Source organism: Anarhichas minor, unplaced genomic scaffold (assembly GCF_050575085.1).
Source record: "Anarhichas minor isolate MPS153535 unplaced genomic scaffold, ASM5057508v1 ptg000002l, whole genome shotgun sequence".
Taxonomy (NCBI): Eukaryota; Metazoa; Chordata; class Actinopteri; order Perciformes; family Anarhichadidae; genus Anarhichas; species Anarhichas minor.
In genome coordinates this window covers 6,942,331-6,955,000 of record NW_027466448.1, presented here as the reverse complement: position 1 = coordinate 6,955,000, position 12,670 = coordinate 6,942,331, and the positions used below count along the sequence as shown (strand labels likewise).

The following is a 12,670-nucleotide window of genomic DNA, read 5'->3' as shown; positions in this document are numbered from 1 at the left end:
AAACTGTTTTGGTCTTTATTGCTTATTTCCCCCTTATTGACGACACTACGAGGGGTGAATTATTATTCAACTCACCAGTTAAAATTAGGCATAATTGAGGGCGTGGACGCTTTGAGCGACAGGTGGGTGTCGTCTCAGGTCAGGAACTGCTAACTGCGATAGCTGTCTCCTCTACTGCCTCAGCGCCACTGACGATCCGCCTCTTTGGATTAGCCGGGAGTTAGGTTGTGTCATCACTTCCAAGATGGAAGATCACAGAGACTACTTGCGTATTTTATACAGTCTATGCCCAAGCGGTGAAGCCCGCCTGCTGTAAGCAAACTTAATTGAAAAAAAGAATAATACAATAATACAAAGGGCCGTGGCTTAATGATGTCATACAGGAAAGCCCAATGGCTTTTTCAGATCCTGTGAATGTGCTATGTCATAACATTTGGCCTGTCTGTGGAAGCAAAGGAAAAGCTTTTTCTCTCTTTCTTGCTGTGTCATAAAACACACAAACACACACACACACACACACACACACACACACACACACACACACACACAATATATATAACACGACCTGAGGAAGCAGTATTGTAAGCCGTGCTCTGTGCCATTACGTTTTGTTTCCATGAACTTGTAACAGCAAACTCTCACATTTTCGTGACGTTTAATATTTACCCAATCACCTGCTAAACAGGCTCCCTCTTCTAAACTGAACCGGCTTATTTCTACACCTTTCTGCATAAACGTCCTCCTCCTCCATGTAGAGGTGGTGGTCTGCTCACCAACTGTTACCGTGCTTCTTTGGCAATTTTCTGACTCAAAACAGGAATTTGCCGTTGGCTTTCTGTTCTCTTCAACCTGGTTTTTGAAACCTTGGTTTAAAAAAACAAAACAAGAAAACGTTTCTACAAAATGGAAAATAAAACTGTAAACAGGTTGTGGTATCTTTTTAGCGCTTGTGGTTCAATTCTGTCTGAGATATTGTCTGCTTTTAAGTAATATTTCCCCTCAAAATGAACACCATTGACTGAGTCAGCCACTTTTATAGGGTTCTGACTGCAGGGTGCCACACGCTAAAGTGTGTTAATGTGTTTTCAATAATTAGTCTGTTGTGACTGAGTGTTTATGGGGGCTACACATACCCAGCGTGCACCTCGTTGTCTTTAACCCTCCATAGTCGGAACACATGCACAGAGGTCTCAAAGAGCCTGTTGTATGTTAGTTTGAGTAAGGCATTTAGTTTTGGGCGGAACCATATTTAAGAGGAAAGAGAGAATAGCAGGACTCTATTTTAAACAGGTGTTAAACTGAAACTAACTGGCTTTAAGTTGTAGCTTTCTCGGAGTGACTACTTTTAGTCCTGTATATCTCTTCATCTCAGCTTGAGACCAACCAAAAGAGGTGCACAAAATAGTTTCCCAACTTTTCTCTCTCTTTCTCCTTTCCTTTTTTTAACCCTCCCTCAGTCTCCCCAAACAACCCCTTCGAGTTTCTTTGCCCCGGTCCCTTTATACCAAAAATCCACTCTTAACACAACTAAAAATTAATTTTGTCTGACCTAAATCAGAGGGTGTCTGCACCATGGGCTTATTACACAGTGCGCTTAAACTTGTGTTGTGGAGGAGGATGGGGTATTATTATCTTCCAGCTACCCACCCTGCTATAAAAACTAGTGGTGCGACAGCTCCACAGCGCAGTGCTGCTGCCCTCCCTCCCTTCCTCTCACTCTCTCGCTCGTCCTACATGAGCCACACACAACAGTGAGCCTGACTCTTTACTCCACACTAGCCACTCTGCTACACAGACAGACCCAAGAATCACACTCTGTTCTCCTCTGTTGCGCTGCTTTAGCTTCTCTTCATTGGATATTCCTCCTCGGGTGTTTTTTTTTTTCTTTATCTGTATTTTTGTGAATGGGCATCCGTGGCCGGTGTGGGGAGCTGGTGAATGGACTGACCGCCTGGCTGACTGATTGACAGACTGGCAAAGAGAGAGGCAGCTGTGATTCAATTAAAAAGGGCAATGCTGAGAGGTCAAGCGAGGAGCAACAGAGCTTCTTCGTAGTCTGGAAATACAAAGACACGTGAGGGGAATCAAGAAACCGAAGGCACGGTAGGTGATGGGTGCTGAAAGCTGTGGAATGCTGGCGAACGTATCAAGACATGTGTGAATTTTGTGGAAGCCAGAGTTTTGGAGTATGCACATGGGTGTGTGTCTGTGCGTATATGTCCACAATAATTTGTCACATTGTTTCAGAGTCTGCGTGTGTGCGAACAAGCTTGCACTTGTGCATTATGTTTCAGTGAGCACACGTGCAGCACTTCGCGTCCATATTTAAAGAGTGTTGTAGCTCCAGATCATAAAGACCTGACAAGGTGCAAACAGGCCAATAAAGTCACTTAATGGCTCATGTAATCATTTAGGCTGGAGTGTAAATATTGTGCTGTAAAATTCTGGAAATAGCATGAGCGTTTATAGCATCGCAGCACGTCTTTCAAACATAGTAGTTTAAGTGAGCTTAAGTATGTGTTTTGCCTCCAACAGTAATTATACATTGCACTTTTAGATATTCCCTATCTATACGACATTCTCCTTTAAATCCAAAATATATACTCAGGTAGTTCATAAAGATAGAGGGGATGTTTGTGAGTGGGGACAAAATAAAAACATGTTATGGATTTGAGGGTGAGCTGTTAATTACTGTTTACAACAGACTTGTTGTTCGCCAGCTTATAAACCTCTTACCTCATGTAGTTGCAAAAGGCCATGACCAGTGTCACCATTACAATTGTTAACCCGTTTTTGATTGTCATTCATGTATTAGGATTTGTTTGTTTTAGCTCACCAAATGCTCTATTCAAATTCTGAGCACGACAATTGCTGAAAATGGATACAATTCAGTGTAAGAGGGAAATAAAATACACAAAATTAAGCCGTATGTAAAAAACGTATATTGAGGGTTCTTCAGTTTGCATTGTGTCAGATACTGTAATATTTATAAAGTCACTTTAAAAGAGTACCTTGAGTTAGACACCTTCTTAGGCTCACAAAAGGCTCACAAAAGTCTTTCACAAACACAAAATAATTAATTATTAATCAATGTCAATTACAAGTTTGCTTGATCACATATTTTAGCTCTGATAATATCTCATTAGCAGTTTTTAACCTGCACCTGTCTGTGCTTAATAAAGGCATATTGCTTTTTTTATTCACTTTTCTTTTTAATTTCAACAAGTTATGGTAATTCCTTTAAAAATACTAAAGTAAGAAATTGAAATGAAGGATACAAGGCATGACTATAAAACTGCAATAATATCCCTGATTTATATTTTCATATATATATATAATATATTTTTGATTTTATATTGTACCATTCTCAAAGACTCAACGATAATTTGGGGGTCTTCATTCAAACCCGAAACATAGGGTGAATCTGTCCTTTGGATAGCAAAAACTCTAGAAGCAACATTCTTAATCACTGAACCGATATTCAGCAGCGAACCCTAAACTTTTGTTTACTTTGGGGCTGAGGTAGATAATGGTGTGTAGCTGAGGGCCCCCCTGAAGGCTCGAGAGATGACATTTAGTGCAAACAGGCTCTTTAAGGAGCAGAGAGAGTTGAATTGGCCTCAGGATCTCTTAAGAACAGACTCAGTGTTTTCTTCAAATATTTCATTTGATCACACTGATAATACATGCAACATTAGTATTAATTAAAGGCATAAATTGTAGATTATTTTCTGAAATAATAGCAGTGAAAAATTAAATCTAATAATGAATCTATTAGTACACCTGTTGACACATTTTAACAAGAATCTCTCTTAATTAAAGTGAGGTTTATGGTGACACATATTAGAAATGTATTGAACCAAAATGTTAATATCTAATAAAAGTAATTCTGTACTTACATTAACAATATGTATGACAGCACAATCATTCCCTACAACATTTGTTTTATAACAGCGTAAATGTGGAATAAATGTGCACCAAACTGTGCACCAAACTCTGTGTAAACTTCCCATAAATAAGTTTCAAGCGATCCTCAACTTTTAAGCAAAGCTTGTGCAGTTAAATGCTCACTTTTGGCCCAGACATTTCATCATTATTGAGAAGATAAAAACACAACCCGGTTTGTGTAACTGGCATCATCTGCTGTTCACCTGCTCAAGTTGACAGCAATTAAGAATTTAAAATCTCCCCTCTATAGGCTCCAGACAATTGTCATTTAAAACTCCAACCAAGGAGGTGTCTCCTGGAGAAACAGGTGCACTGTTGTACTGGTGATAATGGACTAGCTTACACAGTAGGTCAAATCAATGTCTTCTACTAATAAGGGGTGGATTTGGGCTGTCAATACTCTAAATTATTGTCTGTGCAATTGTCCGTCTGTGACTGTTGTTCAGCAGGTGTTTGCTATGGGCGGTTGGTGACAGGGGTAAACTTTGGCTGCTGGTGATTTAGCATGTGGGTCAGGTGGATGCACTGGTCTGACAGGGATAAACTAGGCCTGGGTGTTGTAGCTTACAGGCCAAATGAGTGTCTGCCCGTGACAAGGGTTGAGATGGACATTAGCTGCTGATTTGTGGCCTGAGCGGTCAGGGCTGTGGACAAGTTCGAGGCATAATGATGATACAGCTGCAATAGGGACAGAGAGAGGAGGAGGAGAGGAGGAAGAGGAGAATGATTAGGAGGTGGTGGAGGTGGTGGTGGTGGTGGTCAGATCCCGGAAAGCAGATGAAGTTCTTGGGACAAAGACGACGCTGAATGGAGGTGACACATCATTTGGGGTGGGAGTGCTGAGTTGAAAGTGTTAGTGACTAAGTGAGTGAGAGGAGACGTGGCCGGTACAGGCAGGCGGATAGAGAGAGACAGACAGAAAGGCAGGACTGTCCATTAGAGGTCAGTTTATTAATTGAGCTGATACTGAGGTATGAATACTTTTCACGCATTGGAACTAAAATTCCTGTTAAGTCAATTAATTCTGTGATGCATGCGCGATAAACAGAGATAGGTGCTACAGCTGACGATTGCAAAAAGTATGATTTGGACTTTTGATTTATTCAGAAACCGTGTCCCCTAATGATGGCAGGTTGTTATAGGCGGACAATCATTAACTGAGTGAGTTTTTATCAGGAAGAAAAAGTGAGGTTGTCCTTCCTTGACTTTACTGGAAGAGTAAGATGGATGAGGAGCCAAATGACTTAAACAGTAATTATCAGAGTCCTTTCACAAGGCGTCTCCACCCTGGCTGCTCTGTTGGCTGAACGGGGTGGGGTGGGTTTGGGGGGGGGGGAGGGTAAAAGGGTTAAGGCTGTTTGGCTGATGAAATGTCGCTCCAGGACCTTGTGGTGGGAAAGCTGTGCCCTCCTCCCCTCCCTGTCTATGTGGCACATCCTCCTTAGATCCTCTCCACATTGTAATTAGGGGCCGGCCGCTAAGAGCTAGCGCGAGCTAGTGGCAGGCAAACAGTGGGAACGGAGGGGAGTGGTGCTCGCTGGGGCACCAGGCGAACAAACAGCAACAGCAGCACGTGTCTCATAGTTCCAGGAGTGGGTGGGATGGGTCGAGAGCAAACGAATGACAGCGGGTTCGCCAAGCCCTCCCAGTCCGACTCTTTTTCTCTCCCTCTTATCCCCTCAGTGTTGTTCCAAGCTCTGCACTATTGTTTGCCTTGGCAGGCTGTTACAGGGAGGGGCCCCTCGGCTGGTGTTTGTGCAACCTGTTAGGGAACTTTTAGGGCCATCTGATCTCTCCCCTGCTCTCCCACTGGCGATTCTCTCACCTTCTACCCGGGCTATAACTTTTATGTATGTTGTGGTGTGAAATATAATAGAAAAAGGATATCGCTCTGTCTTTCTGGAGGCAACATTAATCTGCACAACAGATCAGTGAACAATGTTTTATAATGCGACGCGCGTTACCTGAGCTTACAGCACAGGATTTGCACAACACTGTGGTGGTTTGTATGAAACTTTATACGGATAGAATCCCATTTTCTGTTCATCGTTCATTATTTCTATTTCAAATATATAATTTCATCAGCTGGCAACTTTTCCCTGCTGCTCCTTTGTTCCAGTTTTCCCATCGGAGTAGTTTGCGGTAGCTCTATGCAGTAGGTCTGTGGTCCTATATCCTATACCACCACCCCCTCTGTAGACATTTTTAATTATGACCACACTGTATCAATGGCATGGACATAGCAACAGTTACCTAGCAACAAGATGGACAAGAATAAACTACATGTAAGATTGGTATCCAAGTTGTATACCTGCAGGTGAACGAAGGGATTTTCTGAAAAATAGTTTTTTTTTCCCTCTCTGGTGTGATCCCCTGAAGCACAAAAGCAAGTGTGTGTGAGTGTGTATGTGTGTCTGTGCGTGTGTGTGGCTTCAGCCCTGGCCCATTTAGATCCAGTCAACAATGCAGCTGTGGTGAGCGGGCCCGCTTCAAAGTATTTATCTACACATGCCTCCAGTGACCACCAAGTGTGGAGTCTAAGCTTAAGCTCTATTCATAGATGTGAATGAATGAGCACCCTGCCAGGGGACGTTTTTACCACCGTAGCTGTAAACAACAGCACAGTGAATCAACAGGTAGGAACTCAGGCAGCTGTGGAATGAAGGTTTTAAAGAAAAGTGCGCAGAGATTTTTGTAAGCGCATCGAAAACAATGTCGAGCTATAAGTCACAGAGACGTAAATCAAATGAGAGGGGAGAGGATAGACTGCAAAAGTAAGCATTTTGACAGGATACACTATCTAGAGTACAATCTGACCTCTTTTGACGTTCTCTTCATTTCTCACCACATCCCAATCGCATGCGGCATTGTTCAAATGAAGGTATTCGGCTGGCTTTGTGCTCGTATCTGGTAGAGACAGTCGAGAGGGATGAACGTCACACACTTTATCACAGAAACTCTCACGCACTTATCATCAAGTGTCGAACAGAAGCAGCAGCAAAAATGTTACTGCGAAAAAAAAGTCGACTCTCGTTTAATGTGTCACCGAAGATGATGGGTTTCCCTAACTCACACAGTCGAAACACGTCCTGTACCAGCAATCGTGATAGCACATTCAAGAATAAATATTACAAGATGTGATGTTTGCTGAAAATGAGACATGCCGTATTTACCGCTTGTTGCCTTTGCTGCACAGATGGCACACAAACAAGCAAGCCTACAGTATATTTTAATAAAGCGAGACTGTCACTCATTGTTGTTAACAATATCAGCTTCGCTTAGGAGCCTCCATCTATTCAAGTATCGACACTTTCAAAAATTCCTTCATCTAATGAATGGATGCTGCTCGTCATCAGTGACAACGAGATGTGGATAACTTGACACTCCTATTGCACTCTTTAAATCAATGTTTTAGAATAATTAACTGCTTCATTATTTGCTTTAACATGCCCTCGTCACTGTTCCGTTGGCACTTCCTCCTCGAGAGAATCACTGCTGTAAAATCGAGTGCTGCTTCATCCCAAGATAACAAAATGTTTATGATACCGACTCGTCTATGTGGATTTTTATTGTGAAAATGACTGTGACCAATCATCACCTGGCAATAGGAAATCAAAGAGGACATGTTCAAATGAATCACTGTGTAACATTCTCCAGGTATTTTCAGACAAAAAAACACTCAATCAGCTGCACAATAAGTTACTTAAGTTTATTATTCAAACAAAGATGGTATCCTTGTGACATTTCTCCTTGTTAATTTGTTATATATTGAGGAATATCTCACTTAGGTCAAAGTCTCTTTCACAAGACAGACCTGAGAACAAATTGTGCAACATGAACAAATATTTAAAAGCTTGATCGTATTATCTATATTAATGTTATTTTATATCTATACCGCTGTCGTATTTGTTTGGGTGTGCAAAATTGCTTTTTTTTTATCATGGAAATGTGTTACAAATATTTGTTTGCGTGTGGCAGACTGAATATTATTTTATCCAGACAGACTATAAAAAGTCTTGAAGGATTCTCGAAATACCTTCAAAACTGTTGTTAAATGACCTTCCAGGCTTTTGAAAGATTACCAGGGATTTATAACATTACATGAGATGCACAACACGAAAGACTATTAGTCAAATTAAAATAGTGTGGAGGCTTTGAGAGCAACAGAATTATGTCTTTTTCAGTGTGACCTTCTTATTTAAGTGTCACTAAACAGTGCATTGTTATTGCCTTCTATCTAGATAACAGCAGAGAGGAGAATGGTTCATCACAGAGAGGAGGACCGGATTGGGATCCCCTTCCCAAATCACAGCAGTGATGTCCTCTGCAGCCTCAATGAGCAGCGCCGTGACGGGCTGCTCTGCGATGTCGTCCTCATCGTCCGTGACCAGGAGTACCGCACCCACCGCTCCGTTCTGGCCGCCTGCAGTCAGTACTTCAAGAAGCTCTTCACAGTGGCCACCGCTGATGGTGATCATCATCACACGGTGGCCGTGTACGAAATCGAATTTGTGGCCCCGGAGCCCCTCACAGCCATCCTGGAGTTCGCCTACACATCCACTCTAACCGTGACGGCGTCCAACGTGAAAGAGATCCTGAACGCAGCTCAGATGCTGGAGATCCCCTGCATCATCAATGTTTGCCTGGAGATCATGGACAGCGGGGATGGAGGCGGCGGAGGAGGGAGAGCAGAGGAGGGAGACGAGGAAGAGGAGGATGCAGAGGAAGACGAGGAGGAGGAGGAAGAAGAAGAGGACGAGGAGGAGGACGAGGGGTCGAGGAAGGACGAGCAGGAGGACGAGGAGGACAATGTCAGCGAGAGGTCGCTGCAGTCGTCGGAGAGCAGGGGGGAGCAGACGCCCCCGGGGACGGAGGACTCGCCGCCTCCCAGCACCTCCAAGTACCACCAGCAGTTTGACCTGCACAGAGAGTCGTCACAGTCCCAGTCTCCAGACACCATGAGAGGGAAACAGGTACGTCACTGGATCATTTATTTCTGTTACTTATCTTGTATTTTTATGAAAAAAAAAAAAAATACTTTAGAATTCTAAAGTTCTAAAGGCTGATGATGCTGTCTTGTGTTGCAGGAGAGTATGGAGAGTCGGGCCTTGAAGGATTTCTCCATCGAGTCTCTCCTCCAGGAGGGTCTCTACCCCCGTATGTCAACACTGGACAGGAGGGCCAACTTCTCTCCTCTCCTGCCAGGCTTCTACCCCTCCATGTGGGCCGCCGAGTTCCCAACCTTCCCCAAGCAGCTCCTAAACACAAACCACCACCAGCATCCCCACGCGGGGGCACCACAGCACGCCAGGCTCCCCCACGCCTTCCCCATCTCCGCTCCGCTCGACGCCTCAAGGCCACTCAATCTGGCAGCGAAAAGAGGGATCATAAAGGAGGAGATTAAAGAGGAAATCCCGCTCAGTCTGCTCCACGGCGACTTCCTGAAGGAGTTCGTCAGCTCGGGCCTAGGCAGCACCATGAACACTGGGTCAGTGCCGTCAGAAGGTCACGCTCTGGGTCCGATAAAGGATGAGGCCGACTTCCGGTCGTACCTGAGCTTCCTGAGCTCCGCTTCCCACCTGGGGGCGCTGTTCCCTCCCTGGCAGCTGGAGGAGGAGAGGAAGATGAAGCCTAAAGCGTCGCAGCAGTGTCCAATCTGCAACAAGGTCATCCAAGGAGCTGGGAAACTGCCGCGGCACATGAGGACACATACAGGGGAGAAACCGTACATGTGCACTATCTGTGAAGTTCGATTCACCAGGTATGTGAAGCAGCACTTCTCATCAGACCATCATCATTAGTTCTCTTTAAGTGTTCCACATTAACAGGCCACACAGAGATCCTCTTGAGATCTTCCGGTTCCTGTGTGCTTTGACTTCAAAGCACCGGGTTATGTAAATCCGAAGGGTTAACAGAAAAAGTACCCCTTTCCCTTTTGACTGAGGTTAATGTGTTTTCACCAAGTCTGAATATCAAAGAGCTCAAAGTGGAAAGCCCCCTCCGCTGGTTTCTTTGTATTAGTGATATGTCACTCACCAACATCCTCCCGCTTTGGCATATTTTCCACCTTTAATGTTGTCAGTGGAGACAAATCATCTTTACCATTTTTAAATGTGCAAAAGAAGATCTAAAAAGGGCAAAGAAAAGCAATGTTGTAATCTACGTGTTAACCTTTCCCTCCACAACACACTGTACAAAAACATGTGGTTTTGTTCTTTTCTCAGACAAGACAAACTCAAGATCCACATGAGGAAGCACACCGGTGAGCGCCCCTACATCTGCCACCACTGCAACTCCAAGTTTGTCCACAACTACGACCTGAAGAACCACCTGCGTATCCACACGGGCGTCCGTCCGTACCAGTGCGAGCACTGCTACAAAAGTTTCACGCGGTCCGACCACCTGCATCGACACATCAAGAGGCAGAGCTGCCGCATCTCCCGCCCCCGGCGAGGACGAAAACCAGCTGCTTGGCGGTCCACACCCGCCAGCAACTTCCTGTGCCCACCTACTGCTGCCACCAACAACCGGTTTGAGGAGAACGGGTTAGGCCCCGCGTACCAGGGGGTCAAGGGTCACGGACTTGGGGAGATGCTCGGCAACAGGGGTCTGGGTTTTAAGAGCGGGGACGGCAGGGAGGACCGGCGAGCGGAGGGGAAGCGCGTCGCAGAGGGGGAGAAGGCAGCAGCAGGGAGGCAGAGGGGAGTGTTTGCCTTCGCCCTGGCTGGAGAAGAAGTGCTTACCCACTCTCCTTTTTATGCCGCGACCTCCGACCCCTGGACCATGAGACTGGAGCGCGCTCCACCCATCCCTGAGCCGGCCAAATGAACTGTGGTCCGTGGAAGAAAAAACAAAAAGACAAGAAAAAAAAAGTCTCTTGAATCTCTGCATCTGTTCTGCTCCAGGAAGCGAAAGCCCCTTTGTCAAAAAGTGAAAGTGAGATCAATGAACCTTTTGAAAGCTGCTGAGTCGCAGGAGTATAACAGACTTGTTTTCCTGATGGTCAGACACAGTCTAATTAAATCATTTCAAAGATGTCACGTTAAGTAATTGTTTACAAAATATTTTGACAGCATTTAAGAGGAGGCAAACAGTTTGACACTGCTGATGAGGACAACCATCGGAATGCTGTTATATATATTATTTGCATTATTGATCTACAAGGTTGTCTAAAATGCTGTTAATTCTAAAACAACTCAATTCTACAATGTCCTCTGAAGCAAGGCGCGATGAGGCTTTTATACTGAAAAGTATTCATGTGCAGTCAAATATAAGAATCAGAGCAGGACCTATTGCAATTGTTACAACGCTGAATTAGTGACTATGATTAATGTAAACTAACAAATACATAACAAAAGGTTATTATAACGTTTCAGTCTCATAATGAAAGGGAAGTGAAGTAGACATAAATTAATAAAATACAGTTTAAATAAAATTAAAATAAGCCTTCATCTAAACAAATCACAGTGAGTTACATTTTGAATAGTTGTGTTTTAAGTGTTAAAAAAGGACCAGTGCTTTAAAAAAGAAAAAAACATTAAAAAGGGTTTATTAGAGCAGGGCGTAGTCTGGCACATGTCCTGTAATGTTTGATCCTGACATTGTTATTTAATGATATTCCAAAACAAAGGGAACCCACTTGAAGTCTAATAAATCAGGACATTTCATAATGTGTTATTAGCCTTTCACTGCCTTGTTCTGGTTTAAGCTCCTCGTCTGCACTATTGTACATAGACACAAACCTTTTGGCCATGGTGTTGTTAATTACGGTTGCGTTGCTGATGTAAAAAAAAACCATATATATATATATATATTGATCTTTAAAAGGCATCCATCCAAAGATGTGTACTTTGATATTTCAAAGACTTGAATACGACTTTGTTTAAATGTTTATGGATATGTGTCTTCAGAGGATCTTTATTTCTGACTAATCAACTGTCGCTTTAGCTATACAGTACGCTTGTGTTTTCTCTGCTGCAACAAATCAAGAGGGCTTCAGCCCCGTTTTTTCACATAATGTTCATCTCTGATTTGTGTATAAAGAAGTGATTTGAATTTGAATTGAAATGGGAAAGTATTTTCTTGCTATTTATGCATATTTAAATGAATGAGCCTTGGCTATATTTTGCAAATCTGTTTTATAAAGACACTAAATGTTGAACTTCGCTCTTCTTTCGGAGTATTTTTTTTCATAAAATGACCAAGTTGCATGCGTGTGAATGTCTGTATTGTCCCGGTTCTAAGTGGTCTCCCCGTGGTTATTGAGTAATGTTAACACAGTATTGAGTCAGTATTGAGTCAGTGCGATATGAAACCAAATTGGGTCAAATTTAACACAGTGATTTCTTTGATGTGTACATTTTTTTCTGAAACTTTTGCATTTCGCATAAAGTTTGCTACTTCTGTAAAATGATTTAAATCAACTGGTAAGTAAAACTATTTGTTTTATTTTCATGGAACATATTTAGCACGGACCAATGCCACACACCACAGCATTTACACGCCTGGATGGGTCTTTAAAATATGCAAAACTCAACAAGAAAATACGTACAAAACAGCACAAAACACAAACATTGATACAATAAATAAAATAAAACCCTGCATTACATTAAATCCTAACTACATGAATGATCCTTCTTTAAAAGCTGAGCCAAAATGATCTCAGTCATGATCCAATTTGATCTGTGGGTGAGGAGTTCCACATAATGAGGATTTAGGATTA

General features: G+C 43.1%; 1 protein-coding gene across 1 annotated transcript; it reads left to right on the top strand.

Annotated features, from left to right (window-relative positions):
- Positions 1-8,207: 8,207 nt before the first annotated feature.
- Positions 8,208-12,450, top strand: zbtb7c (zinc finger and BTB domain containing 7C). The gene is made up of 3 exons (XM_076087447.1): positions 8,208-8,921; positions 9,036-9,709; positions 10,173-12,450. The coding sequence occupies exons 1-3, from the start codon at positions 8,208-8,210 to the stop codon at positions 10,774-10,776; spliced, it is 1,992 nt and encodes a 663-aa protein (XP_075943562.1). The 3' UTR covers positions 10,777-12,450.
- Positions 12,451-12,670: the final 220 nt, after the last annotated feature.

Bases quoted from the DNA above. Each gene is read 5' to 3' on its own strand.
- zbtb7c (XM_076087447.1), top strand. From the start codon at position 8,208: ATGGTTCATCACAGAGAGGAGGACCGGATTGGGATCCCCTTCCCAAAT. The intron at 8,922-9,035 runs GTACGTCACTGG...CTTGTGTTGCAG, and splicing joins ACACCATGAGAGGGAAACAG to GAGAGTATGGAGAGTCGGGC. The intron at 9,710-10,172 runs GTATGTGAAGCA...TTCTTTTCTCAG, and splicing joins TGTGAAGTTCGATTCACCAG to ACAAGACAAACTCAAGATCC.